We start from the raw sequence: 16,536 nt of genomic DNA, 5'->3' as shown, positions 1-16,536 counted from the left end.
AAACACNGCAAAACCCCGTTCGATAGCCTCCTGCATCGAAACAGCGGTAAACTCCAGGCTCCTTTAGAGACCTGCGATACAGTCCGAGACTGAGCATCTCCGACGAAGACCCTGTCTCTGATTGTGCCGGCTCCATCGAGAGACCCGCACCTCGGAACGACGGTATACACATAGGTTCCTACGAGTCCTATCGTTCAGACTCTATCGAGATCTGCAAATCCGAGGCAACTTTCCTCGTCAAACCTCTAGGCGGTCACTCGTCGAGGCAACCTCGACATACCCCTACGAGGCATTATCTTTGCGCCCTACAAGTCAAAAGACATAGTACGCACGTCATTACGGCGGCGTACTCAAAATTTAACAGAAGTTGTCCTTGCTTCTCAGGGCTCCCTCGAGAGACCCACATTTAAAGTAGAATCAGTGTTTCTACAAGACTTTCGGAGCAAAAGACATTGTCGTACGGGGTAAGATGTATCCCTCCCTGCGACGCGAGATCCAGTGCTACGAGGATTGGTGCCCTGGAAGGTACAACTAATAAATCAGATCGTGATTCTATGATCAAGACTGAGCTGGACGAGACCTTGTCTCTCCGGATAGCCCAGCGGTTACACGGACTGCCCTCACGCCTGTTTGCCGGCGAAACATCTCCCGACACTCCGGGTGAAAGAGGAAATGGCCTTATTCCCCAACGCTATCTCGATGCTGCGTGAAGAGTCTGAGAGATCGAAGGTGGTAGCTCGCCGAAGTACGCGGCACGGCGCAGCCACAGCGCCGTACGCGTTGAGGTCCGCTGCTATGCGGGTTACTGATACCACCTCGACCACCCCACACGACGCACTCACGAAAACGAGTAGCACGCAAGAGTTACCACGAAGTGGGTCACCCACAGATACTCGGGACGAGGTTATATCTACGTACCAACTGATAGGGTCCGGGGAATCCCATGAGCCCGACTACGGTTCGCGGTCCGGCCCCGACATCGGCCTACTTCCGATGTCGGGTGTCCCGGAACGTGGAACAGTTGGCACCGGCGATACAGTACAATCAGCACTTTTACGTAATAGTACTCAGCGGGAGCAATGAGCATCTAGTTCGGGTGACATAGCATGCGAAAACCCCTTAGCCGACTATATCATAGGTGACGTAGCCGGCTCTTTTTATCTAAGCAACTCTGATACATCGCCAGTCCACTCTCATGATTTCCCCTGAACATTCGATCACCGCCTAAGTGATTCATATCTAGAAAGTCTAACCCGACACGGCGCTCGACGTGGGGCTCGACCATCGTCGTCGAGATCTCCCCCACGAGCTCGTGTCCTAGACACCACGTCTGTAGGCCATATCCACCACAGGCCACAGTCGTTTGAGAACATAGCGCGACCTGGCGTCCAAAGCGGAGATCGATTTGATCGACTTCTTTTGTCTCCACCGTGGACCCAGGTCGAGGAAACCAATTATTTAAATGACCATAATTCACGACATGGAGTTCGACGTGCTCTGCTTCGATGTCTCCGCGACGAGCCCAGGTTACCGAATCATCCCACAATTCTCAATTAATAGGCACTTCAGATCATATTACACGACACGGCGCCCAACGTGGGGCTCGATTCGAACTTCCGATGTCTCCACCGCGGACTCATGTCGATATTATAAATAATTCCGTTCATAGATTACGACAAAGCACCAAACATCAAAAAAATTATTTTTAATTTTTTTTATTTTTACATGATTTATTTCGTATTAACCACTATTGGTATGTAGTTACATTGCTAATTGTAAATAAAACTTATTTAACAGTGTGTTGCACTTAAAGTCGGGACACCTCCGTATTTAGGACGGCGTTGGCCGATTTCCAAAATTATATTTTTTATGTGGTAGTACTCAAAAAGGCTTACTTGACATTATATTTTTTGATATGTGATCTTTTCTACGGCCTACTATCATTAAGAAAAGACCCTCAAAAATTAAAAAACATATTAGGCATTTTTTTAAGAAATAAATGGATAGCATTTTCGATTTGATCACACCTCAAAACCCTAAATATAAAATTTCATCATTATAGCATGTAACGGTTCAATTAAATTTATCGAGGATTTTAATTAAAACTTAAGGACGGCTGGTATATATTCTGTTTAATAATGTCTATGGACCTAAGCCATAGGCTACATTCATTACCTTTCTTTTCTGGCTACAAATCTAAGCCGTTTAATATATGAGACTCGCAAAAAAGGTAACGGCAGTTTTTGGAATGGGGAGATAGGTTTTTACGTTTTCGTACGGGCTATCGCTAAGGTGCGAGTGTGGAAAATTTTCTGCTATATCTTAACGCTTGTGTTAACCAAAAAGGGGATTTTGTGTCAGGAAATTGAGTGAAAATTATATTCCTTTGATGCATTTTGGATAGTACGTATCTTGGAACCTTCTGGTGGAATACAATTGCAGCATTGGCTGGATCTTAGTGCACCTTGGCGATTGCAAAATCAGGCCGTAATATCTAATTTCCCTTATATGATTACGGGAATACTAAATAAGCCACTCTCCATCTCTGTAAGTAATTACTCTATTTTTTTTCCATTATTCCTCATTTACCTTCTGGTGTATCGTACTTTATAGAGCTTTTTTACCACGGGCTGACATCCCTTATTATCAGTAGAGAGACAAACTTCCATCCCTTGACATTCAACCTATGAGGCAGCCTCTCAGCTGGTCTTACATCACTGCTACAATGATCTATATTGTGTCATCGGGATACGAGCTAGATCTTGGCGGAGTCTTCTACTGGGCGTGCTCATTGTGCCGGTGCATCTGCAACTGCAGGGTCTCCAGATAAGCACAACTTATTACTTTATTTTTTTAAATTTATTCTTTTGGTTTCTTGCACTGAGGCAAGCAAGTAGAGATAGATTTTTATATGACTCCTAATAATTGCACCAATTAACAGCTGATCTATATATGTATATATTTTTTCCTTTTTTAAAATAATTTTGTGTAATAATATAAAACCTATATAAGGTATGTTCAGAACATTCTTGTGCACTTCCTCTTAACATTACTAAATTACAACTTACGGTGCAAACCATATACATAAACTTATCTCTTAGTTATTATTACCTTATTTTTTGTTATTCCAAATAAGATAATTCTATGAGCTAATACCGGCTGTCAGTAAGCAAAAGTTGTACCTATATATTTCCTTATTATTATTAACTTGTAAACAATTGCTAAAACTTTCAGAATTACCTACATATTCGTACAAATGATCAGTAAATAGCGTATGGTTGTGTCCCCGATTAATGTTAAANGATGCAATATAATATTTAATATGTAATAAAAATATTACTTAATCCGGATCTGCTTAAAGATGCGCGCGATCAGATTGATTTTCACACTCCACTTCCCCAGATTTTGCATTCACTGGTACCCGTGCATTGGAATTAGATACCGCCAGTCTAGGTGGTCTGTGGAAGAGACGAATCACGAATCCACACAAAACAACTTGTTTAACCCTCACAATGGGACTCGCCCCGAGCGAGATTTGAACTCCGGGTCCTCGCGACCCACCACATCCACATTCAATGCAGAAGAATTGCTCTGTCGAATGGCCGAGACCATGACAGCCGCACTCAAACGATTCGCCGACGGGGAACAAAATCGCAGGCGTTGGAGAGGCACACCTCGTAGTTTACCATATAAATTTGCATTACGAAGATCCCGAGTGGTTCTTAGAAAGACTAGACGAGTGTTTCACAGACACAGAAACGTACGAAGATTCGGAGCGAATCGAAGTATTCAGGGAGCAACTACAAGGCGAAGCCAGACGATGGTTCGATAACAGTATATACCTAGTAAACAGATACAGGGAGCTCGAGACGCTGTTCTTAGAGAGATACAATTCTCCCGAACTAATCGCACACTTACTAGCCAAATTGTACGGCGAGAAGCAACCCGCCACAGAATCTGCCCCTATATTCTTAACAAGAAAACGCCGCATGTGCGACCGCTTGATTCCTGACACACCGTTCAGCATCACGACCACAATCTTACTCGACCAATTAGAGCCAAATCTAAGATCCCGCCTGAGAACAGAACACTTCCGAAAGTACGAAGACCTAATCAGAACTGTGTCGAAAATCGAGAGTGATTTGAGAGAAGCAAGACGGCATGAGCGTAGAGACTGGCACCAACCCAAAGCATATAACCAACCTCGCTCGGACAGACATGCCTATCCGCAACATTCCTCAATACACCAACGACCACATCCAAGCCCTCCCAACCCTCAGTCCAGAGAAACCGCAAACTCGCCACGCGAGAATCCTCGCAGAACTGCACCGCCAGCCTCCAATGAGGCCCGTCGGCCGAATACGCCATGCAAATACTGCCACGAATGGCACTTCCACGCCGAATGCCCTCGAAATCCTTATCGACAGGGAAACGGGCCACGAGCCGCCGGGAACACTTCTAGGGATCCACCCGCGGTTCGTTCACAACACGGGTCCCGAAACCCGCAGCAATAAATCAAATTAGCCAAGCCTACATTCCGGCGATCACAAACAGACAAAACCACATTCATGGTGGAGTTCTCATTTTAATGAAAAAGGAAATAAGTTGTAAAAATCTAGTGAGTACTATTAATTTTTCAGAAGAAATGCATGCTGAACTCTGCGCAGTTTCTTTCACTATGAATAAACTAAAATACTGTTTAATAACGTCTTATAGATCTCCTGATGGCCACATTGATGTATTCATAGACAGATTGTCACATTTCTCATAGAAAGTTTCGGTCTTGAATGCCAAAATATTGAACCAACAAGAGTACATACCAATAAAAATGGAATCACATCTAGATCGAAAATAGATTATTTTTTAACTAATGTTAATCAAGATAAATATCAAGAAAGTGTCTGTAATTTCAATATAGCAGACCATTTTGCTTTAGTCATTAAAATNAACCCTAGGGTAAATGGTTACTGGCGCCCTTAATTAAATGGTCCTCTTAAAGAATGACCGCACGGCCAGCTCCGGCTGAAGGCTAGCTTAGGGTTTTGCACTTCTAACTTGGACCCTTTTTTTTTCCTTTAAGATCAGGGTAAGTACATCAACCCTCAGCGAAACGGTAGCAAGCATTTACAGGGTGTTCACAAAATAGGTGCAAACTTCGAAAAATTTCACGTATTGCAGTGTCCTGTATTAACAGTGGAAAATATTTTCAAGGTATTTTTTTATAATTTTATTAACCAAAGGTATATCCATGCAGTTTCATTGATTTGAAATTGGGATGTGGATTAGATCAGCTAGATTGGAAATCAGTTAAAAATATGATTTATTGTTTATTTAGCGGTATAGAAGTAGATATATTAATCTGTAGCTTGCCAAATCAAGAAGAACATTCGTGGACTACCTCGGATGCTCCAATTGTACATAGCGAACGAGAAGCTACGGTAGATGCAAATGGGATGGAGCTGGAGGCTGAGAACCACACAGCATACTAAAGGTAGTTTTAAAGGATGACTACATCTTGGTTCCCGGGAGAGAATACAACTTGACAATGATAGTCTCAGAAAAAAGGGAAATGTACCCACAGCAGTGGACGTTCCAGGAAAATAGCTCTTTCTATTTCAAAAGAGGGCTGATTAGACTAGATTCTCCAATACACCACAAAAAGATGTGTCTAAAGGTAGCAAATAGAGGTTATAGAAAGATTAAAGTTCTAAAAGGGTCTTGTGTGGGATATTTTATACCGTTAGAGATGAAGCCGCTCGAGGAAAGCATCGTATTATATGTGGAGGAAACGAAAGATGTAGTTACACTAGAAGATCATCAGATAAATCATCTTCCGGACAGTGCAGAGAGACAGCAACTGGCAAGCTTACTAGAAAAATATAAAGACGTCTTCTCCAAACTTACACGACAACGTTAACAAAGCACAAAATAGACGTTGATGAATCTATAAGGTGTCACCCTTACAGGGTTTCTCAAAAGGAAAGACAAATTATAGATGAGCAGATCAAAGAAATGTTGGAGAATAACGTAATTAGACCAAGCCACTCACCCTGGGCCAGTCCGGTAGTACTTGTTAAGAAGAAAGATGGATCTACAAGATTCTGTGTTGACTATCGTAAATTGAATAATGTTACAAAAAAGTCGACTTATCCCATTCCGAACACGATATTCTGAGATATTTAGGCGACTTTAGGTATTTTACAATATTAGACATGTTTAGCGGCTATTGGCAGGTGAAAATTGATGAAAAGTCCAAAGAATACACAGTGGCATGGCCTTTATGAATTCAACGTCTTGAGTTTTGGCCTCTGCAATGCTCCGGCAACATTTCAGCATTTGGCTGACCAGGTGTTTGAGGGCATGAAGTGGAAAGATGTCCTCATTTATTTTGACGACATTGTTGTCTTCTCCAGGACATGGAAGGAACACCTGGAAAAATTAGAGAGAGTTTTTAAACGTTTACAAAAGACAGAGCTAACACTTAAACCCAGCAAATGCATTTATGCAAAACCTGAGGTTAAGTTGTTGGGTCATGTTGTAAGTAGGGAAGGCATAGCCCCGGATGAGGAAAAGCTGAGGGCAATTAAGGATTTCCCTGAACCCAAAACGGTAAAACATGTACAAAGCTTTGTGGGTTTGTGCAACATGTGTTGACGAAAAAGGATACTGGTTTTACCTGGGGTTTGGAACAGAAGAGGTCATTCGGTACCTTAAAAGAAAAACTAACCACAGCACCTGTTCTACAGCACTTTAACCCTAATAAGGGCTGCGAGCTGCGAGTAGACGCATGTATGGTAGGCATTGGTGCCATACTGCTACAGGAGGGAGATGATGGTCACCCAACACCCCGTTGCTTATGTTAGCAGGAGCCTTTCAAAGGCTGAGAGAAATTATACCATTACAGAATTGGAGGGATTAGTGGTAATTTGGTCTTGGGGATATCTGCGGCATCTTATTTATGGCAGACCTGTAAAAATTGTCAGTGATCACCATGCTCTGTGCTGGATTAGGTCCTTGAAGGATCCAACAGGCAGACTAGCAAGGTGATCTCTGTGGCTATCTGAGTTTGACTACACCATATTTCACAAAAATGATGCAGCACATGCGGGTGCGGATTGTCTATCCAGAAAGCCAGTACTCAAAGCAGAGGAAAGTACAGACAATATTGACGACATACCCACATTCCTTCTTCGGCCGGAAGATATATCCAAAGAACAACAGGCAGATGTTTCCATGAAAATATTAATAACGGCACTTCAAAATCCTGAAAATGTGCCGATTGGCATCGCTAGACGAGCGAAAAACTATCGGCTTGTTAACGGAGTACTGTATAAGGTGAATCCATCAGCAGATGGTCAGGATAATTTGCTGGTAATTCCTGCACATCTAGGAGGGGAAATTCTGTATGCTCACCATTCAGAACCCCTTGCTGGTCATTTGGGCACATCTAAAACGTTACACAAGATTAAGTCCAGGTACTATTGGGAAAGTCTACAGAAGGATGTAGAAAAATTTGTAAAGGGATGTGCAGATTGCCAGGCGAGGAAAGGACAGCAAAACAAAAAAACCTGTTGGACTTCTGCAACCAATAGAGGTCGGGACACCTTTTGAGCGAGTGGGGATAGACCTCTTAGGACCATTTCAGAGAAGTCGTAGTGGTAAAACGATGATCACAGTCGCGACAGACTATGCTACCCCAAAGGCTCTGTCCTCAGGAAAGGCCAAGCCTGTGGCAAAGTTTATCTTGGAAAAAATTATTGCACGCCACGTAGCCCCAAGATATATACTGAGTGATCAAGGGAAAACCTTTCGCTCAGAACTGGTGTGGGAGCTACTAAAGTGCATGGAGTCATATAATCATAAACACCGACACCTGGATTTCAAAGAGGGGGACCAAGTGAAGGTGTTCACCCCAGTTCGCAAGGTAGGGAGGTGTGAGAATTTATTACTTCGATGGTTTGGACCATATTCTATTGTGAAGAAGAAAAGCTAGGTCGATTATCTTGCCCAAAATGGTCCAACAAGTAAGACCAAAACTGAAGTAGTAGGTACATGTTAGTCGTATTCTTCCTTAATACGATCCCTGGACCCCAGTGCCAGTACCCATAATAATAATAATAAATCTTTATTCATGTAAACCTGTCACAGGATATGATACGTCATAAATTATTCTAACATACATAAGACAAACCAAAGTTAGAAAAAAATACAGAACTATACATATATACACATAAAAAACGAACAATTTACCTCGATACAGGAAAATCATAATATTCCTGTAACGAATAAAAACAGTTGCCGATAAGGAAAGAACGTAATTCTTTATTGAATAGCCTAACATTTGTATGATCCTTAATGTGACAAGGTAATTTATTGAAAATTTTTCCACATAAGTAAAGCGGCCCCTTCTGGTATGTTGTTAAGTTATGATTATTTAAATAAATTAAATTGTTTCCTCGTGTGTTATACGCGTGCACATTGTTATGTTGTTTGAAAAATTCAGGATGGCTTTTAACAAATACGGCTGCTTCGTATATCAATATACAAGGTAAAGAAAACATTTTATATCGTATAAATGATGGTTGACAAGATTGTACCGGATTGAGAGATAAGATTAATCCGGATTAATCTTATGATTTTCTTTTGGCAAATGAAACTTCTATGAAATTCCGCGCTAGTCCCCCCCCCTAGTAAATTATTAAATATTTTAAATGGGTACATGCTAATGCAAAATAAATATTTAAAAGATAATGTTTATCCATTATATTTCTCATATTCCTGATCACATAATAGGCAGTATTTAGTTTCTATACGAGATGATCAATATGAGTCGACCAAGTAAGCTGCTCGTCAATGAAAAGTCCTAAGAATTTTGTGTGTTGTACTTTTTCAATCACTGTATTATTTAATGACACTACTACATTAGGGCATATTCGTCTTTTAAAGAATGTAATGTATTGAGTTTTTGTTAGATTGATAATCATATTATTTTTAGTACACTGTCGTATAATCTGAGCGAGCGAAATTCAGATTTCGACTATCTTTCTTCTCCAGCGCAAGATTTCTATGCAGAAAACGCAGCCAAGTAATACATTACACAATGTTTCCAATCCCGAGCCCGAAGTCGTCGTCAGCAGCAAGTCATATTTTCGAGAAGGTTTCCAATCCGGAGACGAAGTCCGTAATCAGCCACTTCACCAACGTTCCTATAATCCAAATTCAAAGCAAAAGTCAGAATTTGCATAACGTTTCCAATACCAGAGTCAAATTCACTGTCAGGAGCCAAAGTAACATTTTCAACAATGTTTCCAATCCAAACCTCAACATCCAGCACCAAGCTCCAAGCCCGATTTCCAACATAGGAAATCAAAGCAAAAGTCGTAAGTTGCATAATGTTTCCAACTCCGAAACCAAAGTCGACGTTCGAAGCAAAAGTAGAATTTTCGACAAGGTTTCCATTCCGAATCCGAAAATCCAGGACAACACCTTAAGTCCGGTATCCAGTACTACAAATCAAATCAAGTCATGATTTGCACAACGTTTCCATTCTCGAAGCCGATATCACCGCCAGAGCAGAAAGAGAAGAAATCGACAAGGTTTCGAATACAGCTACCATCCAGCCGCCACGAGCCGAGATGAAGCTACTTCCAAGGAAAACAAACAAAACCGACTATGTTTCAGATTTCCCACATCGCAGAGCCGCAGTCGAGCCAAGCCAGCCAAATTACAAAAATCGACGATGTTTCCAATCCATCAGCTAAACGCAGAACGCCGAAAAAGCGCCCCGTGGTGATGGAGACGAGATGGACCACGTCGACGACGACCGATGGGAAGCCGACAACGAGCCAGCAGCCGCCTGCCCGAAATCACGAAATCGACCAACTTTCCAATGGCCCCCGTCCTTGCAGGGAAGCACCGATTAAGAAGAGGAAGAAGAATGGTAGAAAAAACCCGGATATCAACCGCGGATCAAGGCCGCGAATCCCCTATCGCGATGGATCGTCAACTGTGGGCATCTGCAGTTATATAACCGAATCCAAGTATCCGGCCAGTATCTATGTGGGACGCTTAAAATTTTAGTTGCGAACTTTAAAGCCTCTATAGTCATTATTACAGTCTTTCGCACATTTTTAACCTATTTGTTAGAGCCAATTTATGTTTAATANTCAGCAAAAGATTCTTCCTACAAGTGGACGCCTCCCGAATGGGACTGGGGGCGATCTTATTTCAGAAATCGGAGGACGACAGGTTAATAGTATCCTACGCTAGTGCCACTCAAACACCAACAGAGCAAAAACACCATGTGAACGAATTGGAGGTCTACGCCGCCATATTCGGCATCAAAAGATATCAAGCATACCTAGCCGACAGCCAATTCACCCTCATAACAGATAGCAGATCGCTATACTGGCTCGAGAAAAATAGGGACACCAAAGCCAAACTTACCCGATGGTCACTGTTATTACAAGAGTACAACTTCGAAGTGCAACATTGTCCAGGTCGAGAAAATCAGGTAGCAGACTTCCTAAGTCGTAACGCCAGCGAACCTCATCCCGTCGATATGACGGATGAATCAAGGATGCTACCACCCGAGCCCATTTGCCAGATTAAGCATAACGAGCTGTACACCGAGGTCCAAAATTCACAGGCACACTCTCGCAGAACACAAAGGGACATCCTCAAATGGCACCGCATCCGCATGAATGGCCCTCAGAACAACAACGAACGTAAGTTCCATACTAGCTACACAGTCCGCAATAACAATCTACACAAGTCACAAGGGGAAGACAACCTGTTAGTAGTACCTAAGCGCAAGTTGAAAAAAGTAATCCTCGCCTATCACGACGTGCTAGAAGAAGCTCATCCCAGTATAGACGAAACTCACCGGAAGATTACTCAATTATACCATGCCAAAGGACTACGCAAGCAAATTGTCGAGTACGTCAACAGATGTTTGCTTTTTACAGATGCCACTCTGTAAAAAGTCGCCAAATACAGAAGGAAGCCCCACAAAAGCCGCACACAGCGCAATCACCTTTCGAAGTAATCAGTATAGATGTGTTAGGACCCTATCTAGTTACCCCACGGGATAACAAATACGTTCTTATCGTCGAGGACCTATTCACTAAATGGACTGAAGCCAAGCCCGCATCAAATTCCGAAGCCGCCACTATTTGCCAATTCTTAGAGGATGAGATCTTCACAAGATACGGAGACCCTAAAGTAATCATCTCCGACAACGCGACAGTGTTCCAAAGCCAGAAATACCTCAACATGTGTCAGCGCAAGCAAATTCAGCCATATCACACCGCCATCTACTTCCAACGAGAGAACCCCGTCGAACGAAAAGTTGCCGATTTCAAAACCATTCTGCGAGCCCTCATGCACAATCAACAACGACGACGAAACTGGGATCAACAAGTACCACGTGCCCTAGCAATACAGCGCCGACGCAAGAACCGAGCTACAGGAGAATCACCGGCAACCGCCCTCCTAGGTTACGAAGCGGCCGCTCAAGGGGACTGGGAAATTCCAGAATTCAAAAGAAGACGAAAGCGACCCCGAGAAGACGCGAGGTTGAGACGCCAAACCATCATCGCTCGACAATTAAACTTTAATCAAGGCACCTATCCAGGTCGAGACGATGAACCTACCATCACCTTTCAAGTCGGTGACATGGTAATGGTAAGAGAGCACAACCCGCCGGATCCTTTCGCACCTACATGGGCAGGACCGTTTCCAATAGCCGTCCGAAACTCGCCACAAGTGTACGAGGTAGACAAGAATGGAAGGCAATTCAAATATCACGTCGATCAACTTCGACCGGCACCATCAGGGAACCCTCCGTTGGAAGAGGACGATTCCAGCGACGAAGAAGATGACGATAATGGCTCAGCATCAAAACAAATCACAGTCACCGCAGATGTACACGCCGCCCCACCTACTCCTATTAAATTACGTATCCGCAAGGTACCAGGCGAAGATGGAAACCGTCGCCGTTACCAAATCATCAATAATCAGCCAATCGACCAAATTCAAGTCGTCGAAACCCAAAGTTCACTCGACGAAAGGGGGGAGGTGTCGTATAATCTGAACGAGCGAACTTCAGATTTCGACTATCTTTCGAATCCAAGTTCCAACGCCCGGAGCAGCGCTCCAGTACAAGCCATCTATGTAAAACCTGAAGCTATAACAAACATATTCCACAATGTTTCCAATCCCGAGCCCAAAGCCGCTGTCAGAGGAGAAAGTAAAACTTTCACTCATGTTTCCAATCCAAACCTCAAAATCCAGCACCAAGCTCCAAGCCCGATTTCAAGCATAAGAAATCGAAGGCAAAGCATTAAATTGCATAACGTTTCTAACTCTGAAGCCGAAGCCGCTGTCAGAGGGAAAAGTAAAACTTTCACCCATGTTTCCAATCCGAACCTCAAAATCCAGCACAGAGCTCCAAGCCCGATTTCAAGCATAAGAAATCGAAGGCAGAGCATTAACTTACGCAATGTTTCGAATCCTGAAGCCGAAGTCGCTGTCAGGACGGAAAGTAAGATTTTCACCCAAGTTTCCAATCCAGACCCAAGAATCCCGGACAACGTCCTAAGTCCGATATCCAGTAACACAAACCAAGTCCTAAGCCATAATTTACACAAAGCTTCCATTCGCCAAGCCGATATCAATACCAGGGCGAAGACGGAAGAAATCGACAAGGTTTCGAATCCGGCTACTATCCAGCCGCCTCGAACCAAGAAGCAGCAGTATCCAAGGAAAACAAACAAAAACACCTATGTTTCAGATTTCCAGCATCGCAGAGCCGCAGTTGAGCCAAGCAAGCCAAATAACGAAAATCACCGATGTTTCCAATCCACCTGCGAGAAGCCGCAAATCATCAAAAATGCGCCCTCTGGTGATGGAGACGAGTTAGGCCACATCGAGGACGACCGATGCGAAGCCGACAACGCGCCAGCAGCCACCTTCCAGGGAGTCAAGAATTCGACCCACTTTCCAATGGTCCCCGGCCTTGCAGGGAAGCACCGGTCAAGAAGAGGGAGAAAATTCGTAGAAAAAACCCGGGAATCAACCGCGGATCAAGGCCGCGAATCACCTACCGAGATGGACCGTCAACTGCAGGCATTTGCAGTTATTTAACCGGATCGACGTATCCGGCCAGTCTCTGTGTGGGACGCTCCAAATTCTAGTTGCGACATTAAAGCCTCTACAGTCAATATTACAGCCTTTCGCACACATTTAACCTATTGTTAGAGTCAGATTTATGTTAATAAATATATATATATAACCTAACCTACCTCTTATCTATAAAAGAAAGATAAAACGTCGCCCGGGCATTTATTTCTGACCCGAGGCAGACACAAATCACGAGCCATTAGCCAGCCCTTTCATAAGTGTTAGATATAAGCTCTAGTGAAGTGCATTCAACAGCCCCTATAGTTATCAGAACTATATGAGCATAGTGTTTTACCTCTAGATATATATAATTATAAGAATTATATATACAAACTACCTAATTAACGGTCAATTTTCACCTATCTTTCCAATACCGATCCTATATCTCGTATCATTTCAATCCAAATTCCCTTTGAGTCAAACCTCTCATACATCCTATCAAAGGCCCCCATAGACGCTAAGGTTTACCGGAAGGCCGGCCTTCCGGTCTTTAAACCGGAAGGCCAAACCTGTACTCACGGATGAGCCACAGACTATAAGGTTTCATGAAGGTAACCTTTCCGGCTTCTATACCAGAAGGCCAAAACATGTACTCTCGACGTCGGAATACACACTACGTTTTTACAGCGGGTTTGCGTGTTATTTTTGTTATTTTTACAGTCAGTATTTTCAAAAATTCGTTTTGCCAACATCCGATCGATAATAAAAAATGGCTTCCGAAGAAGACTTGATACTGATAGGCTTGGCAGTCGCTTTACTACCCAATAATAATCATAATAAAAAACAAAAAATAAAACGTAAACGTTCGAAATGGGTGAAACAGTGGTTACATAGGCAAACACATAACAATCTCATTAACGAACTGCGGTTAGAACCAGATAACTACCGAAATTACTTGCGGATGAAGAAATATATACTGAGTTGCTAGGGCTTGTTTTTCAAATAATTCAGAAAGAAGATACTATAATGCGACAAGCGATTACTCCTCATGAAAGGTTAACTAGTACTTTGAGATTCCTAGTCACAGGAAGAAATTACGAAGATCTTAAGTTTTCAACTGGCATTTCTGCACATGCTCTAGGAAAAATAATACCAGAGACACGTAGAGCGATATTTGATGTTCTTCAGGAAAATTATTGCAAGGTAAGTCGAATAACATTTTTCTTTATTAAAAAAACAGATAAATATTATAAGGAATCATTATTTATTATGTATTATGTGGATTAAATGCTCCGTAATAAGAACTTGCTGTTTGTGATTGATCCTGCCAGGAAGGCGGTTGATGATATTCAGAAGCAGTTAAAACCGAAGTTGATGCAATCTCTCCATGACGTTGAGGCAGCAGCCCTGATGTCGTATACATCGCGTTACTTTGTTGAGAGTTGGTTACTGTAATAAAATAAAAATAATAATACACCATAATAATCAGAATATTTTGAATCATACTATTAGTGAGTGGTTGTGATACAATCCAGGATTGCCCATTTAACGATCCACATTTCGCTTCAAAGATGGCATCATTTATAATTCTTTGACAGTATGTAGCCATCATAGGCGGTAAGGCATCTAATTCTTGCCCAACGTATACACCGTAATTCGAATATTTATTTGGGCTTTGTAATTTGTCTGCGACTAATTGTAATACTGTTTCTTGATGATTTAATGGTTCTGTAGCTTGGCGCTTAGCTACTTTGCTACGTTTCCTTCTTATGGAAGTAGCTGCCGAACTCAGCGATGGTGTAGTAACAGAAGAAATAGGCGATTGCACTGATTCTTGGTCTTGAGAAATTTCTGGCTCTGAACCGTCTTCCTGCCGTGATGCATTATCATTTTCTGTGTCTTCATGCTATAAATTCATGTTTCTTATTTTGATTTCTAAAATACATTACTAATCTAATAATATTTGTTTTTGCTGTTTCCACGCACAAGACAAGAGTGGGAACAAATAGGACTAGATTTTGAGAATAGATGGCAGTTTCCAAACTGTTTAGGTGCAGTTGACGGGAAGCATGTAAGAATAGTACCTCCAGCAGGAAGTGGATCATACTACTACAATTATAAACAATTTCACAGTATAGTATTGATGGGTATTGCAAATAGTAACTACGAATTAATACTGTTTGATGTGGGTACAAATGGACGAGTATCTGATGGTGGTGTTATTAACAATACATCTTTTTACAAAGCATTATTAAATGAAAAATTAAATTTACCTCCAATAAACCATCGTAATAATCTTCCATATGTATTCATTGGAGATGAAGCTGTTGCTCTTCGAAAGGATTTTTTGAAACCATNCCATCACCTTCCAAGTCGGTGACATGGTAATGGTAAAAGAGCACAACCCGCCGGATCCTTTCGCACCTACATGGGCAGGACCGTTTCCAATAGCCGTCCGAAACTCGCCACAAATATACGAGGTAGACAAGAATGGAAGGCAATTCAAATATCACGTCGATCAGCTTCGACCGGCACCGCCAGGGAATCCTCCGTTGGAAGAGGACGATTCCAGCAATGAAGAAGATGACGACGATAATGGCTCAGCATCCAAACAAATCACAGTCACCGCAGATGTACACGCCGCCCCACCAAGTCCAATCAAATTACGTATCCGCAAGGTACCAGGCGAAGATGGAAACCGTCGCCGATACCAAGTCATCAATAATCAGCCACTCGACCAAATTCAAGTCGTCGAAACTCAAAGTCCACTCGACGAAAGGGGGGAGGTGTCGTATAATGTGAGCGAGCGAACTTCAGATTTCGACAATCTTTCGAATCCAAGTTCCAACGCCCGGAACAGCGCTCCAAGGCAAGCTCTCTATGCAGAACCTGATGCCATAACAAACATATTCCATGTTTCTAACTCCGAAGCCGAAGTCGCTGTCAGAGGACAAAGTAAAAATTTCAACCATGTTTCCAATCCAAACCTCAAAATCCAGCAACAAGCTCCAAGCCCGATTTCTAGCATAAGAAATCAAGACATAAGCATTAAATTGCATAATGTTTCTAACCCCGAAGCCGAAGTCGCTGTCAGAGGAGAAAGTAAAAATTTCACCTATGTTTCCAATCCAAACCTCAAAATCCAGCACAGAGCTCCAAGCCCAATTTCCAACATAAGAAATCGAAGGCAAAGCATTAACTTACATAATGTTTCTAATCCTGAAGCCGAAGCCGCTGTCAGGAGAGAAAGTAAGAATTTCACCCAAGTTTCCATTCCGAATCCAAGAATCCCGGACAACGTCCTAAGTCCGATGTCCAGTAACACAAACCAAATCCTAAGCCATAATTTACACAAAGCTTCCATTCGCAAAGCCTATATCACTACCAGAGCGAAGAGAGAAAAAATCGACAAGG

The 16,536-nt window shown here is 42.5% G+C and overlaps 1 protein-coding gene across 1 annotated transcript; it reads left to right on the top strand.

Moving 5' to 3' along the window:
- The first annotated feature begins 13,891 nt into the window (after nucleotides 1–13,891).
- LOC111691650 lies at nucleotides 13,892–15,502 on the top strand. Its single transcript, XM_023454793.1, has 3 exons — nucleotides 13,892–13,996; nucleotides 14,077–14,324; nucleotides 15,097–15,502. Exons 1-3 carry the CDS (start codon nucleotides 13,892–13,894, stop codon nucleotides 15,500–15,502), a joined length of 759 nt encoding a protein of 252 aa, XP_023310561.1.
- Nucleotides 15,503–16,536: the final 1,034 nt, after the last annotated feature.

This window comes from Anoplophora glabripennis, unplaced genomic scaffold, assembly GCF_000390285.2.
Source record: "Anoplophora glabripennis isolate ALB-LARVAE unplaced genomic scaffold, Agla_2.0 scaffold371, whole genome shotgun sequence".
In the NCBI taxonomy this organism is placed as follows: Eukaryota; Metazoa; Arthropoda; class Insecta; order Coleoptera; family Cerambycidae; genus Anoplophora; species Anoplophora glabripennis.
This window is presented reverse-complemented; position numbering and strand designations above follow the sequence as displayed.